Source organism: Orcinus orca, chromosome 8, assembly GCF_937001465.1.
Source record: "Orcinus orca chromosome 8, mOrcOrc1.1, whole genome shotgun sequence".
In the NCBI taxonomy this organism is placed as follows: Eukaryota; Metazoa; Chordata; class Mammalia; order Artiodactyla; family Delphinidae; genus Orcinus; species Orcinus orca.
In genome coordinates, this window is record NC_064566.1 from 63,057,120 (window position 1) to 63,085,013 (window position 27,894).

At 35.2% G+C, this 27,894-nt stretch overlaps 1 protein-coding gene across 2 annotated transcripts; it reads left to right on the plus strand.

Moving 5' to 3' along the window:
- HIKESHI (heat shock protein nuclear import factor hikeshi) lies at nt 1-27,894 on the plus strand. 2 transcript variants are annotated; one of them, XM_004271864.4, is made up of 5 exons: nt 1-251; nt 2,428-2,665; nt 20,906-21,057; nt 26,765-26,883; nt 27,815-27,894. In XM_004271864.4, exons 1-5 carry the CDS (start codon nt 222-224, stop codon nt 27,867-27,869), a joined length of 594 nt encoding a protein of 197 aa, XP_004271912.1. In that variant the 5' UTR covers nt 1-221; the 3' UTR covers nt 27,870-27,894. The 2 variants fall into 2 exon arrangements, with proteins under 2 accessions (XP_004271912.1, XP_049569425.1); XM_049713468.1 differs by lacking the exon at nt 1-251 and adding an exon at nt 11,287-11,422 and having other exon boundaries at nt 2,476-2,665.

A 27,894-nucleotide genomic window follows, 5' to 3' on the forward strand; every position in this document is an offset into this window, starting at 1 on the left:
CGGAAGTACTCGTCGCCTGAGAGGCGTTCTGGTTAGGAAGGCGAGGTTAGAGGTCGCGGGTGCAGAAAGCGTTCCTGCCGCTGGCCTATTCGCTATGTAGCGGAGGGGTAGGCACCCTCCGCCACGGTCTGGAAGGTTCTTGGGCTCGACTAGGGCAGTAGACCCAGGATTTCTAGTCCCCGGCTTCGGGTCCTTGCCGGCTGAGCGGAGCCGCCGCCGCCATGTTTGGCTGCTTGGTGGCGGGGAGGCTGGTGAGGATGGGGCTGGGTGGTCTCAGGGAGGGGGCAGGACGCCGAGGGCGAGGCCCCGGGAAGGGGAGGGTGCGTCGGTGCGCGGGATGCGGGGAAGCCCCCTCAACGTCTAGTTGACTGCTGAGAGTGTGAGGGTGGGCAGCGGGACGCTGGGATGTTCGCTCTCCTTTCCCCACAGCTCTTTTCAGAGTAGCAGTCACACTGTTAGCTGCCATTTATCGAGTGTGCATTATCCTAGGCAATGCACGCCTTTTGTCTGTTCCTAGTCATCTCAGCCATCTATGTAGCGCTTATTTGGCACTGCAAACTTAACCGTAACTCGTGAGATGGTGGTTCTCATTCTCATTTTGCAGTTGAGGAACTAAAGCTCAGTTGGCAGTATAAATACTCGCCTGAGCTCATAAAGTGAGTTCGAGGTAAATGTGGTGTTTGAATCTAGTCTGTAGCGTCCTGTTTGTCGAAGATGAAGGTACTCGGGCAAAGTGTAACTGCTGGGTCCTTTTGGAAGGGCCCTAATAAAAATATGCTTAACGTAATTGGAAATGGGCTGATAGAAACGCCTGAAACTTAAAAAGCGTGAGCGATATCTGTGATGACCCCAGAAGGAGCGTGAGCAGTGACTTTCCTTATTGGTAAAAAGAGATAACCTTCTTTGATGAATTGTTAGGTAAATGAGTTAAGTACTTGGGATTGTTCCGGAAGAATCTGGAGGGTGAATCTTGCTTGCCTCCGTAGAAGCCACTCAGAAATCCATTTCAGACCTGATTCCTTTCACCTAGAATTCTTTCTCTTTATTTTTTTCTCCCTGCTTTATTAAATGTTGCAGCCCCTTTGTTGAATTTTTTCATCAATTTTTGATAATGTAGTGTGTACACAGTTCTAAGGAACCACAGAGATAAATTGGAGATGGCTATCCTCAGAAGATTTATTGTCTGTCCCTTGAATGACTGGGAGGCCCCTTTTGGTGATGGTGGTGATTGATAATATTGGTGGGATAACTTTGTATTGCTTCTGCTCCGGATAGGAAGAATGAAAGGACCAGCCTGGGATTGAGTGTGGGACGAATTTCGTTAACGAATAACATTTAAAATGTGTGTGTTTTTCTAAAGAATAGAAAGACCGTATGGAATCCGTGTTGTCTACTAATTTGGAAGGAATTTAGTTACAGCAGTGCCTGTGTCTATTTACCTAACACCTAACCTACATAATGGATATACAGAAGGGGTTCCTTCATGACAAGATTTTCTTTGATGGTGTTTGACTTTTTAATTCTGGAGTATTTGAACATGTTAATCAAAATGAAGGGCAAATAGACCTAGCGATGCCTCAACGTTTAACTACATTATTCTTTGACTAGAAAAATTCACCAAATCTAAAGTTATGGACTCAGTAAAAGATGTACCCTTTTTCCTAAGGTCGAGGATTAGAGTGTCATAATACAGATTAACAGAATGTCTGGTGCCTTTGACAGAGTTGACATTTAAGAAATATTTATTTTACCTGATGATTATTTCAAGACTTGTAGATACCATGATTTTATGTGCCTTTTAAGATTATGCATGCCAAAAACTGGTAAAATTGAATTTAATACTGATAGGCATTTTGGTTTATATTTATGTTCTTTCTTCCTTTGTTTTATTCTCTGTATTTAAACTGGAGGGTTTAATAATTTGGGGGTTACAAATAGTTTTCAGTGAGTAGGCAAAATGACAAACAATGAATCTGCAAATAATGAGGATTGACTGTAATAACTTCTGAATTGCTTACCCATTTTAATTACCCGAGGTTCTTTACCTTCAAACTAGAAGATAAAGCTTTGGTGGCATGGTGTTTTGAACAACCTTTCATTTTTATAACATTCTGAAGCTGTAGTGATTTATTTATGTAAGTAAAATCCTTTCAGGGCACCTCTGAAATAATTTAGTTATGTTTTTGAAAGATTACATTCATTAAGTCATTTTAAGGCTAAATGTATATTTTTAGATTTTTCTATTAAAATAAGCACTCTTTTTGGTGTATTTGGTAATTCCATAATTAGAGTATCAGATTGATCCAATGTTATACTTGATATAATGACTATAATTGACTATATTTGGTAACAGAGCTTACAGCAATACTAAAAGGGCTATAGAAACTTATCAAACTATTTCACTAAGGCGAGTTTCTTATATTCTAGGTGCAAACAGCTGCACAGCAAGTGGCAGAGGATAAGTTTGTTTTTGACTTGCCTGATTATGAAAATATCAACCATGTTGTGGTTTTTATGCTGGGAACAGTCCCATTTCCTGAGGGAATGGGAGGATCTGTCTACTTTTCCTATCCTGATTCAAATGGAATGCCAGTATGGCAACTCCTAGGATTTGTCACAAATGGGAAACCAAGTGCCATCTTCAAAATTTCAGGTCTTAAATCTGGTAAGAATAATATATTAAAACAGTTTCATAATTAAACTTTTTTCTTAAATAGCATAACACAGAATGTGGCTTTTTTTACTTTTCATTATATTTTTCTGATTGCTGAAGTAATATGTAACATTATTTAAAAAAAAAAAAAAAATCAGGGACTTCCCTGGCAGTCCAGTAGTTAAGACTCCATGCTTCCACTGCAGAGGGCACAGGTTCCATCCCTGGTCAGGGAACTAAGATCCTGCATGCTGTGAGCATGGCACGGCCGGAAAAAAAACAATCAGATGGTACTGACACATTTGAAAAATGGTAAGTGAAGAGACCTTACACTTACACTCCCATCCATCCTCTGCCTCTGGAGAGAACCACTCACTGTGGTTTTCTTTGTATGCTATATACCTTTGTAAAGGGATTTTTCTGAATTAGTGGGTGTTTTAATAAAAATGAGAGGAATCTTCTCATAATTTGTAATATGCACATCAGTGTTTAAATAAACAGATAAACCAAGGAGACTTGTATAGGAAATACAGTGAGAGTCCTTTTTTTCTACGAAGATCTTTTGAGCTCTTAGATTTGATTACCCCTTCAGTGTTCTTCTGTTGGTTGTATTGACATTGCAGGTGTTAGATCTTACAGGGACAATCCTTGCTTTGATGCTTGAAGTATTTTGTTTAGAAATTGAGAATGATACTAGGTAGCATTTACTCCCATTGAATATCTGGTTCCTTTGAAAGTCTAGATAAAAACAGACATGAAAAGTCTTAGATTATAAATATGTGTTCTCCTGGAAATAGTCTGTAAAGTCCAAGGCAAAGTTATATTTAGGTAACATGTTTATATATTTAACAAACATTTTGGTATCTACTATAATGATTAAGTTCTTGCCTGAGATCACTCATATTCTTACAAAGGAAGATAGTTCTATGGACCAGTATTTAGAAGGGTGAAAAGTAATTGTGGATGTTTGTACAAAGTGCTGAAAGAGAATAGGTAAGGGACAATTAACTCTGAAGTAGGTTGGGGAAAATTTCTGGGAGATGATATTGGACCTTTTGAGAAGATAAGTAGGAGTTTGTCAGGCCTGTGAGAGGCCTATTGGGCATCCTTTTCTAGGTAGAGGTAATATGGGTATAATGATGAAAGTTTGAAATCGTGATATGCTCAGAACGGCACAAGGTATGGTGTATAGGATAGGCAGGCACGGATCATGAAAAGCTGAAAAGCTTATGTATCACACTGACTCATTTGAATTTAATAGGCTAACAATTTTTAACATGCTTCGATCACAGACCTATTTGATAGTGTCATAAAAAGTATGTGTAATATAGTATAAACATAATGTAAATACTAAAAAATTTGCATGTACTCTGAAGCCCATCCATGTGTCCCTCCCCATAAAGAACTGTCCCTGTATGTGTAGAGGAGCCAGTGAACAATTTCAGGTAAGGGAATGATATGATCAAATTTAATTTTTATCCTGAGGACTGTGAAGAATGAACTGGAGCAGTTCTGGCCAGATGATGAACTGTTAGCTGCTGTTATTTATGTAGTTGGAATTCTACAAGAAGAAATGGGAAAGAGTAATATTTAAAGCTAAAAATTGTTGAGATTGATGATAAATACTAATCTCTAGATTTAAGAACCAGGACAGATTCTTACAGTCCTTCTCAGTGGGGATTCACTGAGATAATTATCCCTAATCCCTAAGGCACTGGTTCTTAAAGCATGAGTCCCTGACCAGCAGCATCAGCATTAACTGGAAACTTGTTAGAAATGCAAATTTGTGGTAGGACCCCAGACCTACTGAATCAAAAAACTTGGATGGAATCCAAGTATTTAAATAGGTTCCCTAGGTGTTTTTGTTGCCTTCTGAAGTTTGAGAATCATTGTCCTAGGGCATCCACCGTATGTGGATACTTGTACATATAGCATGGTATTAGTTCTGAATAGTCTTTGGGAGAATTAAGAAAATAGTCATTATCAAATCACTTTTTCTCTTTTCTGTAGCTGCGCCTAAATAGAAAAAATAAGTAGAAAAAAAATGTGGACAACTCAATACACTATAGTGAAGTTAAATATATAGAGAAAGTAATAAAGACACCAGAGAGAGAAAACAAGTCATTAATAACTGAACAGCAATGAGTCAGTTTAGCATATTTATCAACAGCATGAATAGAGGTCAAAAGTCAATAGATGAGTATCTTCAAAGTGCCAAGGAAAAATAAAATAACACTCAAAGCTATCATTGTAAAGTGAAGGAGAAATAAATGTGTTTTCATGTGGAGATGTAGAGTTTACTACTAATAGACCATTACTGAAAGAACTACTGAAGGTAGTTGTACTTTAATAGGAAGGAACTGAATCCCTGAATGTAGAAGGGTATGCCAGACTCAAAGTTAGCAAAGAAATTGGTAAACAAATATACAAATCAGGACAACCTGATTACATAAAACAATACAATAAATAAATGCACAAGAATTAAATACTGTACTGGAAAACAGTCCATATGACAGGAGGGGTAGTGATCTGAGTAAGCTTTCTGAGGTCCTGTGGTTTAGAAAGAGTAATAAAATTGATTCTACTTTCAAGTAATCCTGTTAAAATTTTAAGGAAAACTTAAAAAAAAAGAAAGAAAAAGATGGAAAAATACATGGTATGTGAAAAACAAAGTGAGATGGTAGAAATAATTTCACATATATCAGTTATCAAAATAAATCTAAACCTACTAAACTTACCAGAGAAAGCATGGAGACTCCAGGATGGGATTTTTTTTATTTAAGGCAGCAAACTAATAATTATAGTGATGTTTATCAGTAACATGTCTAACACAAGGAACCTCCCAAAAAGCTGTCATAGGTGTGTTTTAGAAAAATGGGACTAAGGCAAAAGCATTATCAAGGATTAAGAGGTTCATTCCCTAGGAATGAAATAATTCACTAGGAAGACTTAAATATTTCTCGGAAAAAGTGAATGTCATGAATTTGTGTGTATATAAAACATAACTTCAAATATATAAAAAAATTGACTTTACAATGATAAGTGGACAACCTTACAATCAATATTTTTTTTTTTTGCGATACGCGGGCCTCTCACTGTTGTGGCCTCTCCCGTTGCGGAGCACAGGCTCCGGACGCGCAAGCTCAGCAGCCATGGCTCACGGGCCTAGCCGCTCCGCGGCATGTGGGATCTTCCCAGACCGGGGCACGAACCTGTGTCCCCTGCATCGGCAGGTGGACTCTCAACCACTGCGCCACCAGGGAAGCCCTCTATGTATTCTTGATACAAGTTATTTATAAGATATGTGATTTGACATGTTTTTCTAGTTTTTGGATTGTCTTTTCTCTTTATGGTGTCTTTTATAGAGCATATGTTTTTGTGTGTTTTTTTGTTTTGTTTTTCTGCAGACATCTTGTTTATTGATTTGTTCCCTTGCATCTTTTTAAAAATTATTTTATTGAAGTATAGTTGATTTACTTAGAGCATGTTTTTAATTTCAGTGAAGTTCAGTTTTTCAGTTTGTTCTTCTCTGGATTGTGCTTTTAGTGTTGTGTCTAAGAAATCTTTGCCTAACCCAAGGTTACAAAAGTGTTCTCCTAGATGGTTTTAGTTTTAGATTTTACATTTGTATCTGGGATCCAATTTGAATGAATTTTCGTATTTAGTGCGAGGTATGGATTGAAGTTCGAATTTTTTTTTTTTTGCAAGTGGATATCAAACTGTTCCAATACCATTTGTTGAAAAGAGAAAGTAATGTATAGATGTTTATATGAATATATATTGATTTAAAAATGAAAGAGAAATGGAAATAGATACTGTCATACAGTTTTTTAATCAAATTACTAGTTGGAAAGCATGCTAGAAAATTAAATGGATACTGGTAGATATTAATAGTCATAAGCGATATAGGCAGAGGAGCAACTAACTTGGGACAAGAGAGAGAGATTTTTGGTTTGGGTGTGAGGAACCTTTGGAACATGATAGCGATGCCTTAAACATAAAGTGGTGGGTTTTGTTTGTATAGCAATAGGCTAGTAGCCAGCCAACTATTAACCTTTGCATAGTGGGACAGTGCAGGCTTATTTTGTACCCAGACTCATAGGCATTGATTAAGATTAATATTGGCCACCATCTAGTATACCAGGACCCACTGGTTGTTTTTGGAGACATACTAATTAAATTGTCAATTTAATTATCCTTACCTTACCTTACCTTCTCTTCTCTTTGCTCTAGCTTTGCCAACATTTTGAGTAGGGAAAGGGGTGCAACATCTCTTTTTCATTTATGATCATCACTATATTCCGTGAAGGAGATGCCTTGGAAATAGTGAAAAGTGCTTTCTTCTGTCATTTTTGCACTGCCTTCGGCTGTCTTTTCCCTTTTCTCTGTGACACCCAAAACGTTGGGGGCAGTGGGCATAACATTCTGAGATCATAAAAACCCAGACATTTCCTTATTGTGTTATCTCATCCAATCTGGAGAAAATTCAGCAATCAAAAATGAGTTAATACAGTTGCTCTAACCAAAACTTTAACAATAATAATTACTCAGTGACATATTTTCTGTGGAGTTAGCTAAAACAGTCCAAAATCCAGTCCCAGAGTAATACTTAATCCATTATGGGAAAATGGATTTATTTCCATTATGATAAAAGTAATTCTTTTATTCTCCTGCCTTTTAAAAAATAAATTATTTCTCATCATTTTCATTATAACATGGCTTTTGATAGCTTTTATCTATGAAAACAAAATGAAATTTCAAGGCAGTATTTTTAATGAGCAAAGCACAATGCTTTATTAAAGGAAAAACAGCTTAAAATATTTAGAGACTTATTGATTATCAACATTAAACAAATGATAAAATGCTGTTAAAATGTTTTGGGTGGTTCTTTCCTAGTGTGTTTGGAAAATGCGCTTTTCGGATGTTTAAAGTATTAGAATTCTTAATTTATACAGAGAAGATTAGACTTTTTATTCATATTAGGGAATTTTGTATTATTGAAATATAAGAATAGGTGGACTTGTAATGGATTTATATTTTTGAACCTTTGAGATGCCCTTTATAAGTTTTATTACATTGAGCAAACCTAGCTAACTAGCATATCAGGGTGGAAGAGAGACTTGCTGAAGTAACTTTAGGCAGTTGTGATTGAACTGAGAATTTATTAAGTAAGAAATCTAGAAGAATTTTACGGGAGTAGGGAGGGTAGACGGTTAGTTGAAGTGAAGCAAATTTCATGTTAAACTTTGGCAGTGTTTGGTTCTCTGCTGGTTGATGAACAGATTTCTTAATTTTGCACAGAAAGGTTTTGGTCAGAGAGAGAGAATTGCTCTCTTGAGAGAATTGCAGTTGGTAGGACATCTTAAAACAAGGTACTGTGAGTTTTATTTTGTTTGAGAGAAGATTCTTTGTAGCTCTTGGGTTCTGAAAAGGAGTTATACGATGAATATACTTTTCGGCTGATGATGGAACAATCTGGGGTGATGGTTGAGAATTAGGATGGGACTAAACTTGAAAATATAGAAGGGAGGGTTTGATGTTAAGAAACAAGAAGAAACTTCCCTTCTTCCTTCCTCCCTCCATGGGATCTAGAAATTCTAAAAAAAGGTAAATAAATAAAAGGCACAAGCTTAGATACAGTTTGGTGGTTAGAGACTTGGGGAAGTTTAAATGAGTCTCTTGCAATTTTTATCTTTAGATGCTGTGCTTGGTGTTTAGTGCGGAAGAGACATTTAATCAAAAACTTAGTAAAAATCATGAAATACTGGGAGTATTATATAAAGAGATTCTTTGCTTTACAGAAATTGTATGCAAACTCAAATTAGCACATAAAAGGGAATATTAACAAAACTAAAATTTGTATGGAACTTATATTTTAAAAAGTGGGTAATTATATGTCTTTTGCTATATCATGATTTTTAAGTTGTCTGTTTACATTGTGAATGCTTGGGAAATATACTAGAAATTACTGTAGACATTTCCATTAAACAAGTTACAGAAGAAAAAAATACTTGCTTATGTAAAGACTTCGCTGTATATCAACTTCATTCTTAGCACATACATTTCAAATTGATGACTGCTTTCACTTAGGGTCTCCGTATCTGTGTATGAATATTAAGATCACTCCAAGACAGTATTCAAAGGAAGCAGGTTACTGAGCTGAGATAATTGAAAGTGGCTCTATAGAAGATTAGACTGGAGCATGAACCTGAAGTATGAATAGGTTTGGATGGGATGGAAGTGGGAGGATGGGAATTGCATTTGGAAATCATCAGTCATGAAAGTAGTAGTATACACTGCACCTTCAAGTGACAGTGAGGAGGAGACTTTTAAAGGTAGCTTGATAGACTTCTATTTGTGACGTGTGGGGCGAGGGGTAAGGTTTAAAGGTAAAGTGGAGCTGTTGTGTGCTGGTTATGCTATGTGGGGTTTACTTTTTTTTCTGGTAGGCAAGTGTTTGAGCAAGAGAATGATACTTTAAAAAAATGATGTTTTAGTAAAATCATTGTCTAGGATGGGTTGGAGAATCTTGTTGAGATTAGAGCCAGAGCAGCCAATTAGGAAGATTTTATAATGTTTGAAGGATGAAGGAAAGGGTAACATTGAATATCTGCTCATGCAATGCATTGTACTAGGCTTTCATGTGTATTATATATTTAATCTTTATTATTAGCTTCTGGTTTTCAAGAGACTGGATGTCAGAGAAATTAAATATTTTGCTAGCATTTGGTGTTGTCATACAATTGATTTTTGTATATTGACTTTGTATCCTGGAGGATGAAGGAAGAGGTAACACATTGAATATCTTGCTAAACTCCCTTATTAATAGTTCTAGTTGCATCCTAGAATTTTCTGTATAGATGATTGTAACATCTATGAAAAAGACTTTCATAGATTGGAAAGACTTTCTTTCCAATTTTTTGCCAAATTTTATGTCTTTTATTTCTTTTTATTGCCTTATTGCATTGCCCAGCCCTTTGAGCATCATGTTGAATAGAAATAGTAAGGGTGCAGTGAGGCAAGAAAAAGAAAAGAAACATAACAGTTGTTCTCTCTTCCTCTGTTTTATGAGTGTCTAAGATTGAAAATGAATTGCCCCTTTCATCAATATGAAATACCATTTATTATGGTAATGCTTCTGTCTTGAAGTCTACTTTGTCTAAAATTTATGTAGCTTCTCCAGTGTTCTTTCTCTCCAGTGACATGCTGTATTTTTCCTGTATTTTTACTTTGAGATAAATCTATGTATCTCTTGGAAACAGTGTATAGTTAGGTGCTGCCTTTTTTTTTGACCTCTGTCTCTGCCTTTTAAATGAGGTGGTTAGACCATTAATATTCAATGTTACTGACATGGTTAGGTTTAAGTTTTTATATTGGGTTTTTTTTTCCGCCTTCTTTTGGATCGAGTATTTTTAAAATCCATATTTCTTCTATTGGGTTTTTACTTTTACCTTTGCATTTTTTTTAGTGGTTCCTCTATGGATTATTATATGAATCGTTAACTTTTTACACTGTACCATGAATTAATATTAACAAAATAAACATCTGTATTTGACAACTATGAACCTGGATTTGGTCATTTTTATTGCGTGTCATCTCCACTTTTCCTTGCTATGTCAGCCCACTTAGTGAAATTCTGAATATAAATGAAAACTTTAGGGCAAAAATCACATTTTAGTAATTTATTTTGAATTAAAAATATTTATCTCCCTTCTCATCATCTTCATACTGAAGTTAAACATTGCATCTCTTAGTAGCATGTGGGAGAATCAGATATGTGTAATAGGAAGCCAAAAGATCTCTTATAAATACTCTACATTTTTTCCCCAAAGTTCAGAATTTTCACATCCTTCAGAGTTGAATAGCAGAGGCAAAAGGATTATTTGCTCGCCTTTGCTTTGTCTTAATCTCATCCAGAGAAACATTTCATGGTTTGTACTGGGAATTTTCTCAGTGGACTGCATCTTTCATTTTCTTAATGAAGTCTTTTGGGAGATAGGCTGCTTTTTTGATGTATGTCCATTTTTGATGTATGTCCATCTCATTAACACAAAAGGTATCTGTAATAAGAATTAGAAACTCATTTTCCACATAATTTTAGGATTTCTTTCTAGTTCTATGATATTAAGTATTATCAGGTCTCACAGTACTTTTTGAATTTTTTTCACAGTAATTTCGGAAAGTTTTTCTTAAAATTTCTTACCTGAGTTCTGAAGTTGATATCTAGCCTTAATAGCATTATTAAACTGTAAGATGCACAAAAAAAACTCAGCATTCATATAGTAGGTCAGCTGAGTGCTGGTGTTCACTTACAACAACTTAAACATCTGTTAAAACCTGTTATATATGAATAATGAGATGCCAGGTAATGTTAACATGAGCACACTATCTTTTAAATTAAGGTTTAAATTTTTAATTCTGAACTCGGAAGGTGGAAGCAGTTTCTTTTACCAAAAATATGTAACTGAAAGAATTTATATTATTCATATTTATACATGTTTATATGCATATGTCTGTCAAAGGTAATTATTTGTAGAGTTCATATCCTATTTGAAGGGTTTGTTTAAGCCACATCCACATATTCTTTCATACACATACTTAAGTTCAACTTAAAACCTTCCTTTTCTCTGTAGGTTAACTATTTTAAAGTGTTTCAAGATACAATGAGGAAATGGCTCAATGCCTCAGTCAGGGAGAATTCCAGTGACATCTACAGTGGAGAATTATGTGGAGAATGGGCAACGGAAGAGGCCAAGATTGGAAGAGCAGGTGGGGGAGTAGGACATTAGGTCAGATATAATAAAAACACTTATGTGGAACTTAAATACTTTTTTGTGTGTCTTTAGCACTTTAGTATGTGACTGTACTTAATAGAAGAATAAGAAATAGTTGATTAAATTACCTGTGCTATAAAGAGGGATTATATATTTATATGAATAAAATAGAGTAATGAATGCGGTAGAACTTTGTAGAATACTCTTGTTATGAGAAAAGGCTGATACTTTGTGTTTTAGGCACCTGAACTATGCACCTTATATTGGGGTTTTACCTTTTTTTTGTTTTTTATTTTTTTGGCCAGGGCCCTACTGTGAGGTAGTGTTAGTTTGGAATGAAATTCTAAAAGTATCACTTTTTTTTTTTTTTTTTTTGTGGTACGCGGGCCTCTCACTGTTGTGGCCTCTCCCGCCGTGGAGCACAGGCTCCGGACACGCAGGCCCAGTAGCTATGGCTCACGGGCCCAGCCGCTCCGCGGCATGTGGGATCTTCCAGGACCGGGGCACGAACCAGTGTCCCCTGCATCGGCAGGCGGACTCTCAACCACTGCGCCACCAGGGAAGCCCTAAAAGTATCACTTTTGATACTTAAAAAAATTTTTGCATTAGGGAATTAGAGCAACTTTATTTTGAAATAATTTTAAAATTAGAGAAAAATTACAAGAATAGTGTAAAGAATTTTTTATATTCTCCCATATTCATTAATTTCGTTACTCTTTATCATTCTCTGGATATTTTTTTTCCTGAAACTTTTGAGAGTAAGTTGTAGATATCATACCCCCTTACTCCTAAATACATCAGCATACATTTCCTAGAACAAGGATATTCTCTTATAATCACAGTATAATGATCAAATTCAACAAATTTAACATTAATACAATACCTTGTCTGATATACATTCTACATTAAAGTTTTGCCAGTTTTCCCAATAATGCCTTTTATAGCAGTTTCCTGCTCCCTCCATCTAGGGTCCAGTCAGTATTGTACATTGCATTTAATTGTCACACTTCTTTAGTCTTTAATCTGACACATTGCTCAGCCTTTCTTTGTCTTTCATGGCAGTGACATTAAAAATATCTATGAAAAGAAGGCTTAGCACCAAAAAGGAATTTTTAAGAAATGTTAAAATTAGAGTTTGTCATAAATCATCACTTAACTTTCTTCTTTATAGTTCTGCTCTTTTCTTTTTGGGTTTGCTGCCATATTTTAATGTCATTGCTTTGGCTTCTACACATGACATATACAGTCTCTCATTTTATCTAGCTCAGTTGCCAAGAAGAAACTTTTAAACTTATTCTAGTTTAGTTTTCATTTTAAGATTGGGTTGAGCTTGTCAAGGGGATTAGAAAGGACAAAACAACACCTCAAGATACTACTATTAGTCTGTTTGCATGCGGTGGAACTAGAGCCAGAATGGGAACCTTTTACTTCCTGATGTTTCTTGATTTCCTTTCTTGAATGGCTTATTGTGAAGTAAGTAATGAATAAAAAGCAGTTAAGAGTTCATACTACAGAATTTGGTGTAAACAGGTAGGATAATGGACGGGAATGAGCATCAACCTTGGAGTTTGCTAGACCCGTTTGAATCCCAGTGATACTCATGACTAGCTGGGTAGTCTTGACCAAGTTCTTTAAGCCTTAGAAGAGAATCCAGGTAAAACGGGGATAATAATACCTACAGTGCATGTGTTTTGCGGAGCATTAGAGATAATGCAAAATGCATAATAGTGCCTGGCACGTAGTTGGTGCTCAAAGAATGGTTATTACGTTTTTATAAAATCATAGAAAGACAGCTCTAGGAGGGATCTTAAAAATCACCCGGATAATGAAATCTATTCAGAAAGGTTAAGTAATTGTTACTGACTTATTAGAGTGTAAGCTCCTTGAGAGTAGGGACTGTTTGTGTATCTTTTACCTTGTGTTCTTTAGAGTGTATAGAGCACAGTGATGGACTTTAGATACTTGGTAAATATTGATAGTTTAAATACATTTCAGACAAACAAATTCTAGACATATTACAATGTCAGGTAAGTTATTTTTGTCTGGTTTAAAGTACTTATTATTGATAGACCTTTGGAAGTCACATAGCTCTTAGAATATGCATGAGTAAAAAATGTAATTTCAGGCTTGTCAGGCTATCAATAGAAATAAAGCAGAGGTTTTAAGGATATATATATATATATATACACATATATATGATTTTTATATTCAATACTAAGAGGATTTTCAGCAGGCATAATTAAGTTGTTTTTCTGTAGCTTTTTAGCATATGTCATGTTCAAATGCCACTTCATAGTGAATTGCTTATTTTTGGCATAACAGTTTTCTTTAGTCTTCATCCCTGCTGCTATGCACACCAAAAGTATCTTAACCAGTGGACTCACTTTTAGTTTTTTGGTTTCTTTTTGGGGGTACTTATAACTCTTAGAAAGATTGATATTTCATGAGTTTTATTCTTCTGTAGAGGTCTTCCAGAGAAAACATTTACTTATATATTTTTTAAACTCATTCTATCTTGCAGTTACCATATGGGTCCACTGGACCATTTTATAAATTTAATGTGCATTTGAGGATATTAGTGATCTTATTTTCTCTATATCTTGAAACATTTTGCTGTTTCATCCAAGGAATTATTTCATCATTTCTCATTAATTCTCAACTATGGAAGAAAAGAAAGGCTGAAACAATAAGAAAAAGGAAAAATGATGGAATTACTTGAAGCAGAGGTTGGCAAACATTTTTGTAAAGCTTAAGATAGTAAATATTCTAGGCTTTGTGTACTACATATGGCCTCTGTGACATATTCTTCTTTAAACAACCTTAAAAATGTGAAAACTATTGTATGACCTATCCTAGGTCATACAAAAACAGGTTATGGGCCAGATTTAGCATGTGCACCTTAGTTTGCTATTGCCTTATCCTATGGTTTTCATATTGCATTGTCCAAAGGATTATGTCATGTTTCAAGAAGTATAAAAGGAGACTGGAGACACCATCTTCATTGTCTGCTTTTTGCTTTCATTGGACAGAATTAGGAATTAATAATTTTTCATATTTTGTTCATGATGGCAAAGAGAAGAAAATTGACAGGGGAACAAGTTTCACAATTTTGTGTGAATCAGAAAATGAATACAGGGACTTCCCTGGTGGCACAGTGGTTAAGAATCTGCCTGCCAATTCAGGGGACACGGGTTGGAGCCCTGGTCTGGGAAGATCCCACATGCTGCGGAGGAACTAAGCCCGTGAGCCACAACTACTGAGCCTGTGCTCTAGAGCCCGCGAGCCACAACTACTGAGCCCGTGTGCCACAAGTACTGAAGCCTGCGTGCCTAGAGCCCATGCTCTGCAACAAGAGAAGCCACTGCAGTGAGAAACCTGCACACCACAACGAAGAGTAGTACCCACTCGCCGCAACTAGAGAAAGCCCGTGCGCAGCAATGAAGACCCAACACAGCCAAAAATAAATAAATAAATTTATTAAAGAAAATGAATACAGTGAGGCAGATAGCAGCATTCTAGACTCATGATGGTGGTGAAGTTGATCATATAAGCAAAATCTCAAGATTGAATCTTCAGATGATGGTCTCTTAGGTGAATTTTCTCAAATAAAAAAATGGATGATTGAACAGTATATTTCTAAGGGCCAAAAGAAAATACGGTATTCTTACCCATTTAGTCATTCAGCAAGGAGGAATTAATCACGTAGTATTTTGTGACAAAATCTTGGACATGTGGGAAAAGGATGTGTGCTGGTATTCTTTCATCTCTTACGTTTGGTCTCCAAATTTGACTGGATACAGTTTGTAAGTGGGCATTGCTGAAAGTGGGTGTGTATACAAAGGTGATGAGAAGATAATGTAGAAATGAATGAAACTAATTGGATTGATTATTCTAAATAATGTTTATAAGTCTAAAAATGACAATGTTTTGCAAATTACAGATCAAAGAGGGTGGCCATTCTTTCTTCAATAAATTACGAGCCATTAAAATTTTCAAAATTTCAAGGTTTCACGTATTGCACTTTGACAATGCAACTGCCAGAAGAAAGACCAGAAGTGATGATAAGCTTGAATCTATTAGAGATCCACATTTATTAGTGACATTTGAGGAACAGTTGTATTCAGAGAACGTGGCCCATTTTGGCTATTTATAACTTAAAAACCAGGCAAGTGTGGGAAATCTGGAATGGATGTTTGAGTTTGCTGTACTTTAGTACTTACGAAAATTCTAATAAAGTTTTTTAATATCTCTTCATTCTTTTGAACATTTTTTGTGAAATGAAGTGTATATAGTTTTAAAAAGAGTCACACCCAGATAGTAAATGATGATGACTGCTTTTCCTTGTATACTGACAGTAAAGCACTAGTTTCCTATAGGATTTTCTCCTCTGAGTTGTGTTAGGCTAGTGAAGAGGGATACTTTGAGAAACAACCTTAAAAGATTTGCTGCTTCTTTTACTATTGGAATGTTACTGAGAACTTTTTGTAATATATGTTTTTTTTAAAGACCAGGTCAGATGTTTTACTTTCCCTGCTGTTTTTGTTTTTTAATTTTTTGGTTATAAGACTCAGTGTAACTGATCATGTTTATCTTTTTACTTTGGCTGTCAAGAATTCATATCCAAAATTAAACACTCACTGTAAGTTTGTACATTATGTTCCAATGTTTCTTTCCAATATTTTATGGTTTGCAAACAAGAACCTTTGTACTTGGAGGGTACCAATTACTGTGTCAAGCCCGTTTTGAGAATAAGATTGACTAAAGGAATGGTTTAACTGCACAGTGGATTTCTTTGAAAATATAGATTAAAGATTACTGAAGACTGAGGGTTTTTTTGTTTTTCCCATCTTAAGTTGTCTTAGTCCCAGAGAGCTTTAAAATGAAAGAGTCAGAATATTTCCTTAGCCCCAGTTTTTACAACAGATCTTAGAGAGTTTTCCTTAGGGCTTCACTTATTTGCCAAGAGCTTGTGTGTGATAAAGGATGGAGGTTAGAGATGACAGGGCTTTCTGCTTGGGCCGATCACTCTCTGGGTAGTTACAACTAAGGCAGTAGTAGGTTGTATTGAACTACTTTCCTTGATTGAGATCATTGGAGCCTGTTATACAGGCAAATAGCAGTACATTTTCTGGACTTAGCATAATTCTAGGCTTAAAACAATTAAAAGGATGGAGTAAGGAACTCCAGAAGTTCATCCCTCCATAAAAGCAACAACAGCAAAAACTGGCAAAAACTCTCAGAATCAACTTTTTCAGGACTCTGGAAACTAACCAAAGGCTTGTTGCAACCAGAAAAGAAAAAACACTGAATCTCTGTAAGAATGGTGAGCTTTGTGGTAGTTAATCTACCCTGCTCCCAACCCTTGTTCCTCAGCTCAGTGGTAGCCTTGAAAATAACAGACCATGTTCTTGGTACTGGTACTGATACCAGAGGGAGGAGAATGGACCTTATTCACAATTAATTGTAATTAACTTGTTTTGTTCTGTGGTTCCCTGGAAGACTGATTTAAAAGGCTCACCTTTATCTCTTTTAACTTGGAACTCTTCCACTGCTAAAATGACTTTCTGCATATGTTTGTCAAAAATGTTTACAGGTAAATGTATTAGTCACTGCTGCCTGAGGCAGTGACAGCAGTTGGGGTAAATAACAGACTAACCAAAAAGCTTGGAAGGAAAGGCTGGGAATAAGATACTTTGGGGAACAAGGGTTTTGAAATTCTCCTGGGGATTCCTGGGAATCTAAAAGACCACATGGGTGTCCAGGGCTGTGCACATGCTTGGGAAAGACCTAAGAAGGTTCTAAGCTCTTCCTGCTGGCTGACCTTGAAGGCATGAGTATTTTTTAAAATAAATTTATTTATTTATTTATTTATGGCTGCATTGGGTCTTTGTTGCTGTGCAGGGGCTTTCTCTAGTTGTGGCGAGCGGGGGCTACTCCTTGTAGTGTTGCGCGGGCTTCTCATTGCAGTGGCTTCTCTTTTTGCAGAGCACAGGCTCTAGGCGTGCAGCCTTCAGTAGTTGTGGCATGTGGGCTTCAGTAGTTGCGGCACACAGGCTTAGTTGCTCCGCGGCATGCGGGATCTTCCCGGACCAGGGCTCGAACCCGTGTCCCCTGCACTGGCAGGCGGATTCTTAACCACTGTACCACAAGGGAAGCCCGAAGGCGTGAGCATTGAAGGCATGTCTCAACACACAAAGCCCACCTGCAAACACTGGGAGAATTTTTTGGTTCCAGGCTTCTAAGGAAATCTCTTTCCATTCACTAGCTAACCACTAACCTAATAGAACAGAGACTTCAGTGGTCACAAATGACAAAAAATACAGACTTTATAGTATTAGTTCAGAAAAATCATTAAACAAGGAAACAGCCACAATAAACAGTATCAATAAACCCTAAGGAGAGGTGAAATATCTGATTGCTGGAGTTGCCACATTATTCAATATCCAGTTTTCAACAAAATGCTATGAAGCATGCAAGAAACAAGGCCCTTTCACAGAAGAAATGAATAGAAACTGTTCCTAAGAAGTATAGACATTGGACCTAATAGTCAAAGACTTTAAGGAAGCTGTCTCAAATATTCTTGAAGAGCTAAAGGAAATCAGGAGAATGATGTATCATCAAATAGAAGATACCAATAGAAAAAAATTTTTAAGGAAATAAGTTATGGACTGGAAAAGTACAGTAACTGAAATGAAAATTTGACTAGAGGGTTTCAGAAGCAGATTTGAGTAGGTGCAAAAAAGAATCAGTGAATTTGAAGATAGGTAAAATACCTAATTTGAAGAGCAGAAAGGAAAAAGAATGAAAAATGAACAGAGCCTTAGAGACCTGTGAGACACCATCAGGCATGCCAACATATGCATAATGGGAGTCCCAGAAGAAGAGGAGAGAAGGGGTAGAAAGAATATTTGAAGAAATAATTGCCCTAAAACTCTAAATTTGATGAAAAACATTAATCTACACACTTAAGTAGCTCAACAAACTCAAGTAGGATAAACTTCACTCCAAGACATGATAAACTGCCAAAGACAGAGCATCTTGAAAGTGGCAGGAGAAGCAGCTCATCACATACAAGGGTCCTTACTAGATTATGGCTGATTTCTCATCAGAAACATTTAGACCAGAGGCAGTGGGATGACATATTTAAAGTACTGAAAGAAAAAAGGTCAATCAAGAATTATCTAGCCATCAGAAATGGAGAAATGAAGACATTCCCAGATAAACAGAAATTGGAATAGTGGCTAGAGGACTTACCCTATTGGAAATGCTAAAGGGAGTCCTTCAGGCTGAAATGAGAGGACCTGGGATAGTAATTCGAATTCATGTTAAGTAAAAAAGAACACAGCTAAAGGTGAGTATACAGGTAATTATGAAAGCCTTAATACATACTTTGTAACTTTGCTTTTTTTCCTATCTGATATAAAAGACAATGGCATAAAACAAAAACTCTTAAGTCTGCTTATGGGCATACTAGGTATAAAGATGTAATTAGTGACAACAATATAAGGGAGAGAAGCAGTTACATAGGAGCAAAAGTTTTTGTATACTATTGAAATTAAATTGGTATTAATCCAAACTAGAGTTGTTCTATTTTAAGATGTTAATTGTAATCACCAGTGCAACCATTTAAAGATTATAATAAAAAATATATATATAATAAAGGAAATGATAAGGGAATTAAAATGGTACACTGGCAAGTATCTATTTAACATGAAATTCAGCCCTTCAATTAAAAGGTAGAGATTTTCAGAATGGATTAAAAAACATGGTACAGCTATTGATTCAAAGATATAAATTGGTTGAAAGTAAAGGATGAAAAAAATTATGCAAACTGAAACCAAAGGGTCAATCTATCAAAAAGATACAATTACAAACTTTTGTGTACCTAATAGAGCCTCATGAAGCAGAAGTAGAGTTGAAAGGAGAAATAATCAGTTCAACAATAATAGTTGGAAACTTCAATACCTTACTTTCAGCATGGACAGAACAACTAGACAGAGGATCATCAAGGAAACAGAAGACTTGAAAAACACTGTAAACCAACTAGACCTAATAGACTTATGTAGAACATTCTATGCAACAAAAGCAGAATATACATTCTTCTCAAGTGCCTATGGAACATTTCCTTGAATAGCTGTATGTTAGGCCACAAAACAAGTCTTAGTATATTTTAAAAGATTGAAATCATGCAAAGTATCTTCTCCGACCACATTGATAGAAATTAGAAGTAACAGAAGTAAACCTGGAAAATTCACAAATATGTGGAAATTAAGTAAAACAAATAATTTCAAAATACCAAAAATATCTTAAACCAGTCATGTTTAGTGAAGTGTGTGTATTTTTAAAGCACAGAAAAATACAGTTATGTTTGTATTCATATGCTTGAAAATTTAATGAGTCTTGATACTTGCAGTAAGTGTTCTAGTTATTAGGGATGTGTGTTGTCCTAGAGTTCTGTAGTATTTGTTTAGACATAGTCATATAAAAAGCAGATAAATCAAAAATCTATTCATTGTATGATTTTTTTTCTTAGACTAACTTTTCTGATTATGTCTTATGTGGATTAATAAAACTGGTCTATTTTTTCATGTATAAGTTAGCTGACACTTAGAGGCTCAGATATATCAAATATACATTTGATATATTTTATATATTTATGATGTATTATATATTTTACTTGTAAATAAATATATTGTAAAGGCGAAAATTACTATTTTCCGAATAAGCTGCAAATTCCTTTATTGCTTATTTGATAACATCATCAGGTGTTGAGTGGGGTGATTTATGACATTTAGTAAAATATGCCATGTCGTTATCAGTATTAATGGCAATGAAATCTCTTTCTTTAGTGGAATAATCAGAAAATATTAAAACTAATTCTAAAATTTTTTTTAAATATCCTTCCCTCAGAGTTAGCATTGAGAATCTGTTATCTAGTTAATGCTCATTTATTTTTCTCTTATTCTCTTAGTTTCCATTTCTAGCTGCAATAATTTTGTAAGTTTTAGAAAAGTAACAGCTATTTTTCTGGTGAGGAAAATTTTGGTTTTCTTAATTATTTGTTAATACGGTAAAAGCTAGGCATCCTTTTACATTTATCTGAGAAGAGACAAACTTTCATGTAACAGAACTTTTTAGTGCATATAGATCAGAGGCTCTTCACATATTTATATTTTATTATTATTATTATTATTATTTTTTAATTTATTTTTTGCGGTACACGGGCCTCTCACTGTTGTGGCCTCTCCCGTTGCGGAGCACAGGCTCCGGACGCACAGGCTCAGCGGCCATGGCTCACAGGCGCAGCTGCTCCGCAGCATGTGGGATCTTCCCGGACCGGAGCACGAATCCGTGTCCCCTGCATTGGCAGGTGGACTCTCAACCACTGCGCCACCAGGGAAGCCCCACATATTTATAAAGGAATTTGTGTGTATACAAGTTAAATTTAAAATATGTGGCACATGTTAATTTTTTTCAGGAGAAGGAAGCCAGCACCCTTTTGGAGCCATGAATATTGTCCGAACTCCATCTGTTGCTCAGATTGGAATTTCAGTGGAATTATTGGACAGTCTGGCTCAGCAGACTCCTGTAGGTAATGCTGCTGTGTCTTCAGTTGACTCATTTACACAGGTAATGGAATGTACATTTCATTATTTTCTAAAATAATTTAAAAATCACATTCTGTACTTTAGAAATTAGCTTGGTGGTAGAATTCATGTAAAAATGAAGGTAAACACATATGATACAAGTTATTGGCTTCCATGAATATTTTCAGTTTGTCTTCGTCTCTATAGGTATTTTAAAATTTATAAATGCTTTAGTGAGACTTAAGTTTTTATAGTGATAAAATAGCTCAAAGTGATTTTTTAAAATGGGTTTAAATATTAACTTTTCTTCTTTTCCTCCCACAATTAGTATGCTAGGCTGTGAGTATACAGTTGTAAACCTGATGAGCAAGATCCTTGTCCTCGTGGAGCTTAAAGTGACACAATTCCATAAGGGTTGACTTTTAACCTGTCTGGCAGAGGCCTGAAGGGGAGAATGATCTAGGCAGAGTCATAGCTATTACAAAGGCCCTGTTATGTTTGAAGAATAAAGTGAAACTTTGTGTCTGGGGTAGAGTGAACGAGGGTGAGAGATGGGAGATGAGGTTGGAGATTATGGGGGAGGTGGCTGCAGGATAAATCATATGCGACCTCATTGGCTTTTGTAAAGACTTTGGCTTATATTCTGTTTGGAAGAGAAAACATAAGGGAGTTTTGAGCAGGAGAGTAATATGATCTAACTTACATTTTTAAAGGATCACTTTTGCATCTTTGGAGAGAAACTGTAGTGAGGCAGAGAGGGAAGGAGGAAGATCAGTTAGGAGGCTCTTGTGAAAATCTAGGTGAGAGATTTTAATGACTTGAACCAGGAAGTATGGGGAAGTAGAAATGGAGGTGATGAAAAGTAGTTGATTTCTGGAGATAATTTGAAGATGGGGCCAATGGTGTTTCATGGTGTGGATCACATGTGAGGTCTGAGATACAGACATCAACTATGGCTCCAAGGGTGTTGGATCCAGGAACAAGAACACAGGAATATTGTGAAAAGAACAAGTATGGGCTGGGAGTGGAATCAGGAGTTGAATTTTGATTGTACTATGTTTGGGATGCCTGTTAGATATCCAGCTGGAGAAGACAAGCTTAGAGTTCAAGAGAAGTAAAAATTTGGGAGTCATCAGTGTAGAGGTGGTATTTAAAGTTGAGAACGGGATGTGATCACTGAGAAGTAACTGTAAATAGAAAAATTGGCCAGTGACAGAGCTTGGGGCCATTTCAAAGTTGAGACGCTTAAAGAGATAAGGAGAAATGAAAGGAGCAGCCTGAAGTAGGAGGAGACCCAAAAAGTGCTGTTTTGGAAGCCAAGCGAAGACTGGATTTTAAGAAGGAAGAAGTGATCAGTAGTATTCACTGCTGATGGGTCAAGTAAGATGAAGGCTAAGAATTAACCATTGGATTCAGCAAGGTAAAAGTTATTAAAGATTTTGACAAGAGTTCATAGAGGTGGAAAGGGTGTTTGCAGCGAGGTTGAGTGAATTGGAGAGGAGGAAATGGAAACAGTGAATATAGATGACTCTTGACGAGTGTTGTCATAGAGGACAGCAGGTGAATGGTCTGGTTGCTTGAGGGGGCTATGGGGACAAGGAATTTTTTTTCTTTCTGTTTTTAATCGGTGATATTATATCATGTTTGACAGGAATGAAGCATTAGTGAGAGAAAAATTGATGATGCAGGCGAGTGGGGAGGCTTGTGAAAGTGGTGTCCTCGAGTAGGAAATAAGACCGTATTGGGAGGTTTTCGATAGGATAATGGACAGTGTTTATAGTAATGGATATATGGGCACAGACAGACACAGGAGGTTGGTAAATGTGCTGATGAGAAGTTGTGCAAGTTCTCTCTCGATTCCTTCTCTTTGCTCAGTGAAATAGGAAGCAAGGTCATCAGCTAAGATTGAGGGGAAAAGAAGTATTGGAAATCTAAACCGAAAGGATTATTAAACAAGTCCTCTAGGAGAGGAGGAGGGTGAATGGACTAGGGAAACCTTCTGGGCTTGCTAGGAAGCACATTTTTGAGGATTGTGGCCATGAATTTAAGCGCCGACTTGTCATATGATCTCTTGAGAATGGGCCAAATTAAAGAATGGCAGAATCTGGGTGTTAAAAATTTTGTCAGTAATTAAAAAAATAAACTATACTGAAAAAAGCAAGTTGTAAAACAATACTTATAGTGTCCCATATAGATTGTATTTGAAAAATGTCTGGAAAATACATGACAAAGTGATGTTATCCCTGGGGAGGGGCAAGAAGACTTTTTACTCTATAATTATAAGTTATTTGAGCTTTTTAATGATGCATATGTATTTTATTAAATGTTTTATTATGAAATATTTTAATATATAGAAAAGTGCATTCCACAAATATTTATTGTATACCTATTGTGTGCGAGGCATTTTTTAAGAACAAACAGATAAAAATAGGTAGACAAAATAAAATAATACCCATCCTTACAGAGCTCTCTTTATAGTGGGGTATATTTGAAGACTTCCATGTGTCTTCCACCTAGATTTAACTGTTACATTTTGCTATATTTGCTACTAATTAAAAAATTATATAAAGTGTTACAGATACAGCCCACTGCTCTCTGCTTCTCTTCTTCCCTTTCCTCTCCAGGTAGCTACTCTTCTAACTTTATATATCTTTCCTATCTGTATTTCAGTACTTAAAAAAATCTTTCATATTTGTTCACAAAACATGTATAGTACTATTTGTATACGTGTTTTTAAATGTGTTTCTAATTTATGCTCTTAGTTATTCTTACTTCACTTTAGTTTTTATCAGTAGTACATGGTTTAGAAAGTCAAATAGTTTTACATGTAAAACAGCTGTCCTCTATTATACCTTTTATATTCTGCTTTATTCTGCCTCTCAGCAGCAGTCACTTTCAACCTCCCCCTCATTTTTTTCCCTCCTTCTTCTTGTATTTATTTCCATGTGTCAGAAGAAACTTGATTAATCTTTCTTTATTAATTTATTTATTATAGGTATTTTCCATTGACTTACCGATACATAACATGATTTAGCTCTCTTAATCCGCTGTTCTCCAAAATACACAGATATCTTTTCTCCCCACCTTTCCAATATAGATTTTCATTAAGTTAGTATTCAAAGTTTTCAGTATTATGACCTGGTAAATGTTTTTCAAAACTGAGCCATGTGTAGTGCTATGATTATATTTCTTGTTTTGTATAACTTTTCATTTATCCTGGTTAATAAATTTCTCATTTTTTTCCTTTGCATGGATTTCTGTATTTCCATTTCTAATAATTTATGCCCAAACTCTGCCAATTGTAAATTCCCATTCAATATATTTAAATATAGCAATTTAAAATTTGTCTTGGAAACATTTCTCTTGGAACTCTCTTTTTTGTTCCACTGTGGACTGATTATTCTCTGGGTCTGTTGCATAGCTGTTGTTAAGGTATTGTTTTCTTTCACCATTACTCCAGAAATTCCTTTTATTTCTCTTCTGTGTTGAATCCCTTTTTTTCTGGTTCTTCTATTTTTACTTCTTGTTATTTACCCTTTCGTATGTTTTTAAAATGGATATAAATGTTTGTATCATACTGCACAAACTTCTACAACTTACTGTTGTTCACTCAGCATTATTTTTAAAGATTTATCTGTGTTGATACATGGAATCGATTTAGTTTGTTTTAATTGTCATATGTCATATGTACGAATGAGCCGCAGTTTGTTTTTCCTTTCCAATGGTAGATGTTTTTATACATTCTTAGTAATATTTGTCAGACCTTAAATTTTTGCCAAACTTGATAGGTGAAATTAGAATATTACTATTGTTTTGGGGTTTTTTTTTGGACTGTTGGTGAAGTTGAGCATCGTTTCAGATTTTTGGCCTGCATTTGTATTTTCTTTTATAGGAATTGACTGTTTATATAATTTTCCCCAATTTTCTGTTGTATTATTTTTGGCACTTTTTAATTTTAGCTTTTTGGGAAAAGGCCTTTATGTGTTCTGGATAATAATCCTTTGTTGTATATGTTGTAAATTTTTTCTCCTACCATGTCTTTTAGTATTGTTTATGGTATCTTTTGCATACAGACATATTTTTCTGTAGACAAATTTTATCAGTTGTTTCCTTTATGATTTGTGGGTTTTTTGTATTTGAGAAATTCTTCCCTATGCCTATATGTAAAGATGTTATGTTCTCTTATAGTTCTTAAGGCTTTTAATGTTTTACTTTTTGAATTGTGTTTGTATGTGGTATGGGAAGGGATCTAAACTCATTTTCCCCCCTATGGAAAACTAGTTGTTCTAGTCCCATTAAATGAATAGTTAGTCCACATTTTTTTTTATTCTGAATAATAGCATCTTTGTTATATATCATGTGTCACATATGCTTAGGTTTGTTCCTGGGCTCTCTCTTTTATTCCAGTTAGTTTATTTGCCTGTCCCTTTGCCAGGAAAAATCTTAATATCTGGAAGGCCAAGTCCCTCCTCCTAGTCATCAAAATAGGCTTAGGTATTTTTCATAATAATTTTAGTATCAGCTTGTCAAGTGCCATGAAAAATCTTGTTGGAATTTAGTTGAAAATTACATTGGATATATAGGTTTAATGTGCCTTTATCACATTAAGTATTCCCATCCGTGAACATATTGTATCTTTCCACTCGACATGGTATATAAGTCCTTTCATTTGTTTTCTTTCTTATCTCTCAAGACAGTCTTAAAATATTTTCCACAAAAGTCTTACTATTAGCTTGTCTTAGCATTTCCCCTAGGTATCTTACAGACTTTGTTTCTGTCATGAATTGGATCTTCTTAAAGTTACATTTAAAAATTTTTCTTGCTTGTATGGAGGGTTGCTGTTGATTTTTTTTCTCCTGGTACTGATCTTTTAGTTAGTGATCTTATTGGTTCAACTCTGATATTGGTTCAAGTACCCTGACAGTAGAGTCTCTTGGACTAAACTACCTAGATATTATTAAATAAACCAAAACCCTAATAAGATGTTTCTTCCATGTAGAAAAGAGACAGCAAGAACCTTCATGGCTAGTTTTATGTTTTGGAAAAAGTGATGTTGGGAAGATTATTTTTGAGTGAATAAAAGGTAGTATTATTGTTAGTAGTTCATTAATTTTGGGGTTTAGTGCTTAAACCCATTTGATTCTCAAGAAATGTGAATCAGTTTACTTCTTGCTTCGACAAAGGAGTCTTGGAGGATGTTAGTGGATTTGCTCATTTGAGGGGCAGTGAGAATGAACAGACCAGGAAATAGAAATGAAATAGTGTTACCTTTCTCTTCTTTGTAATTGATGGTGAATAACCAGTTGTTCCTTTTTTATACTTAAGTTTTTATCTTTCTGGTAAGAAAAAGACTTCTTGGATATGGTTACTATTTTATATGAGAAAATAGGTTGATTTGATGAGGGTGGTATTTGAGGAGAGGGGCATCTCCAAAGGTGGAGATAAAAGAAGACATTTTGAATGAAAAAACATTTTTTCTTTTTTTTTTCCCAAAATGAATATGTTATAAACTTTAAAATATTTGATAATCATAGAAATTCTTTGAGATATAAAGAAAGTACTAAAGGCAGATTGTTATGATTTTGTGGCATAATGTCATTTTATGACTTGCCTTAATGTTCAGCATTAGATTGTCTCAGAACTCACAGTCCTTAAACCAAGTTAATATGACAACATTTTTAATTAAAAATATTAAGGTCTAAATGGAGTATTTAGTATAATCCATTAATCTATTTATTATTAACTTTTAGTTCACACAAAAGATGTTAGACAACTTCTACAATTTTGCTTCATCATTTGCTGTCTCTCAGGCCCAGATGACACCAAGTCCATCTGAAATGTTCATTCCGGCAAATGTGGTTCTGAAATGGTATGGGGCATTTTGTAGCTCTCATATTAAGGCTTCTAGTAACCTACAAAAAATGTGTGTTTTTTGCTTGTGAATGTATTTCTTCTTTGACATTTAAACATATTCTTTTATTGTGGACATCAGAATACATTAACATTTGCATGCAATTAAATATGTATTTTAGAGTTCACATTAGGAATAATTTTTACCCCAAATAATATTTTGTTATATAGTAGCCATTTTGGCTTTATAAAGACAGGAAAATAAAATTGCTTATGTTTTAGGGACCACAATTAAGGTCTGTACATTTTTTTATATTTTGAATTGTAAGTACTGTATATGAGGCTTGAAATATCAATGAACTTTTTTTTCATAAGTAGAAAGTCTTGATCTAAAATAAACATGTATGAAACATCAGAGTGGTTTATACTGCACCCTGTACATGAATCTATTTCTTCAGCTTTTCTATGTTTCTGTTTTATAGATATTTCTTTTCACTTTGAATATCCCAGTGTTGGGGAGATACATAAGGAGAGTTTGCTGAGAAGTGGTAGCATGGTATAGCATGGATTGTACTAGAATGTATTAGGTTTGAGCTTTGTAATAATGTAGCTATGTGACCTTGAGCAAATTATTCTCATCTATGAAATGAGGGAGAAGGAGTTAGATTTCAGTTTTTCTTAGGTCCCTTCTAGCTCTCAGATTTGCAAAAGATAAAAAAATTAATAAAATTTATTATGATTTGTGCTTTCTGATACAGCCAGTTAAATCACTATGCTTGCTGTCTTTTATAAATTAATAATTAAACTCCCAGATTAACTTTTAACTTTCTAAGTTTTTAATCTTAGCATTTTAGAAATGACATGTAAAGTTATTTGCTTTTTGATGAGTCATTTGTCACATTATGAAAGATTCTAATTAAATTTCTTATAAATATGTTTTTCTTTTGTAGGTATGAAAACTTTCAAAGACGACTAGCACAGAACCCTCTCTTTTGGAAAACATAATTTGAATAAAATAATTTTTAATGGA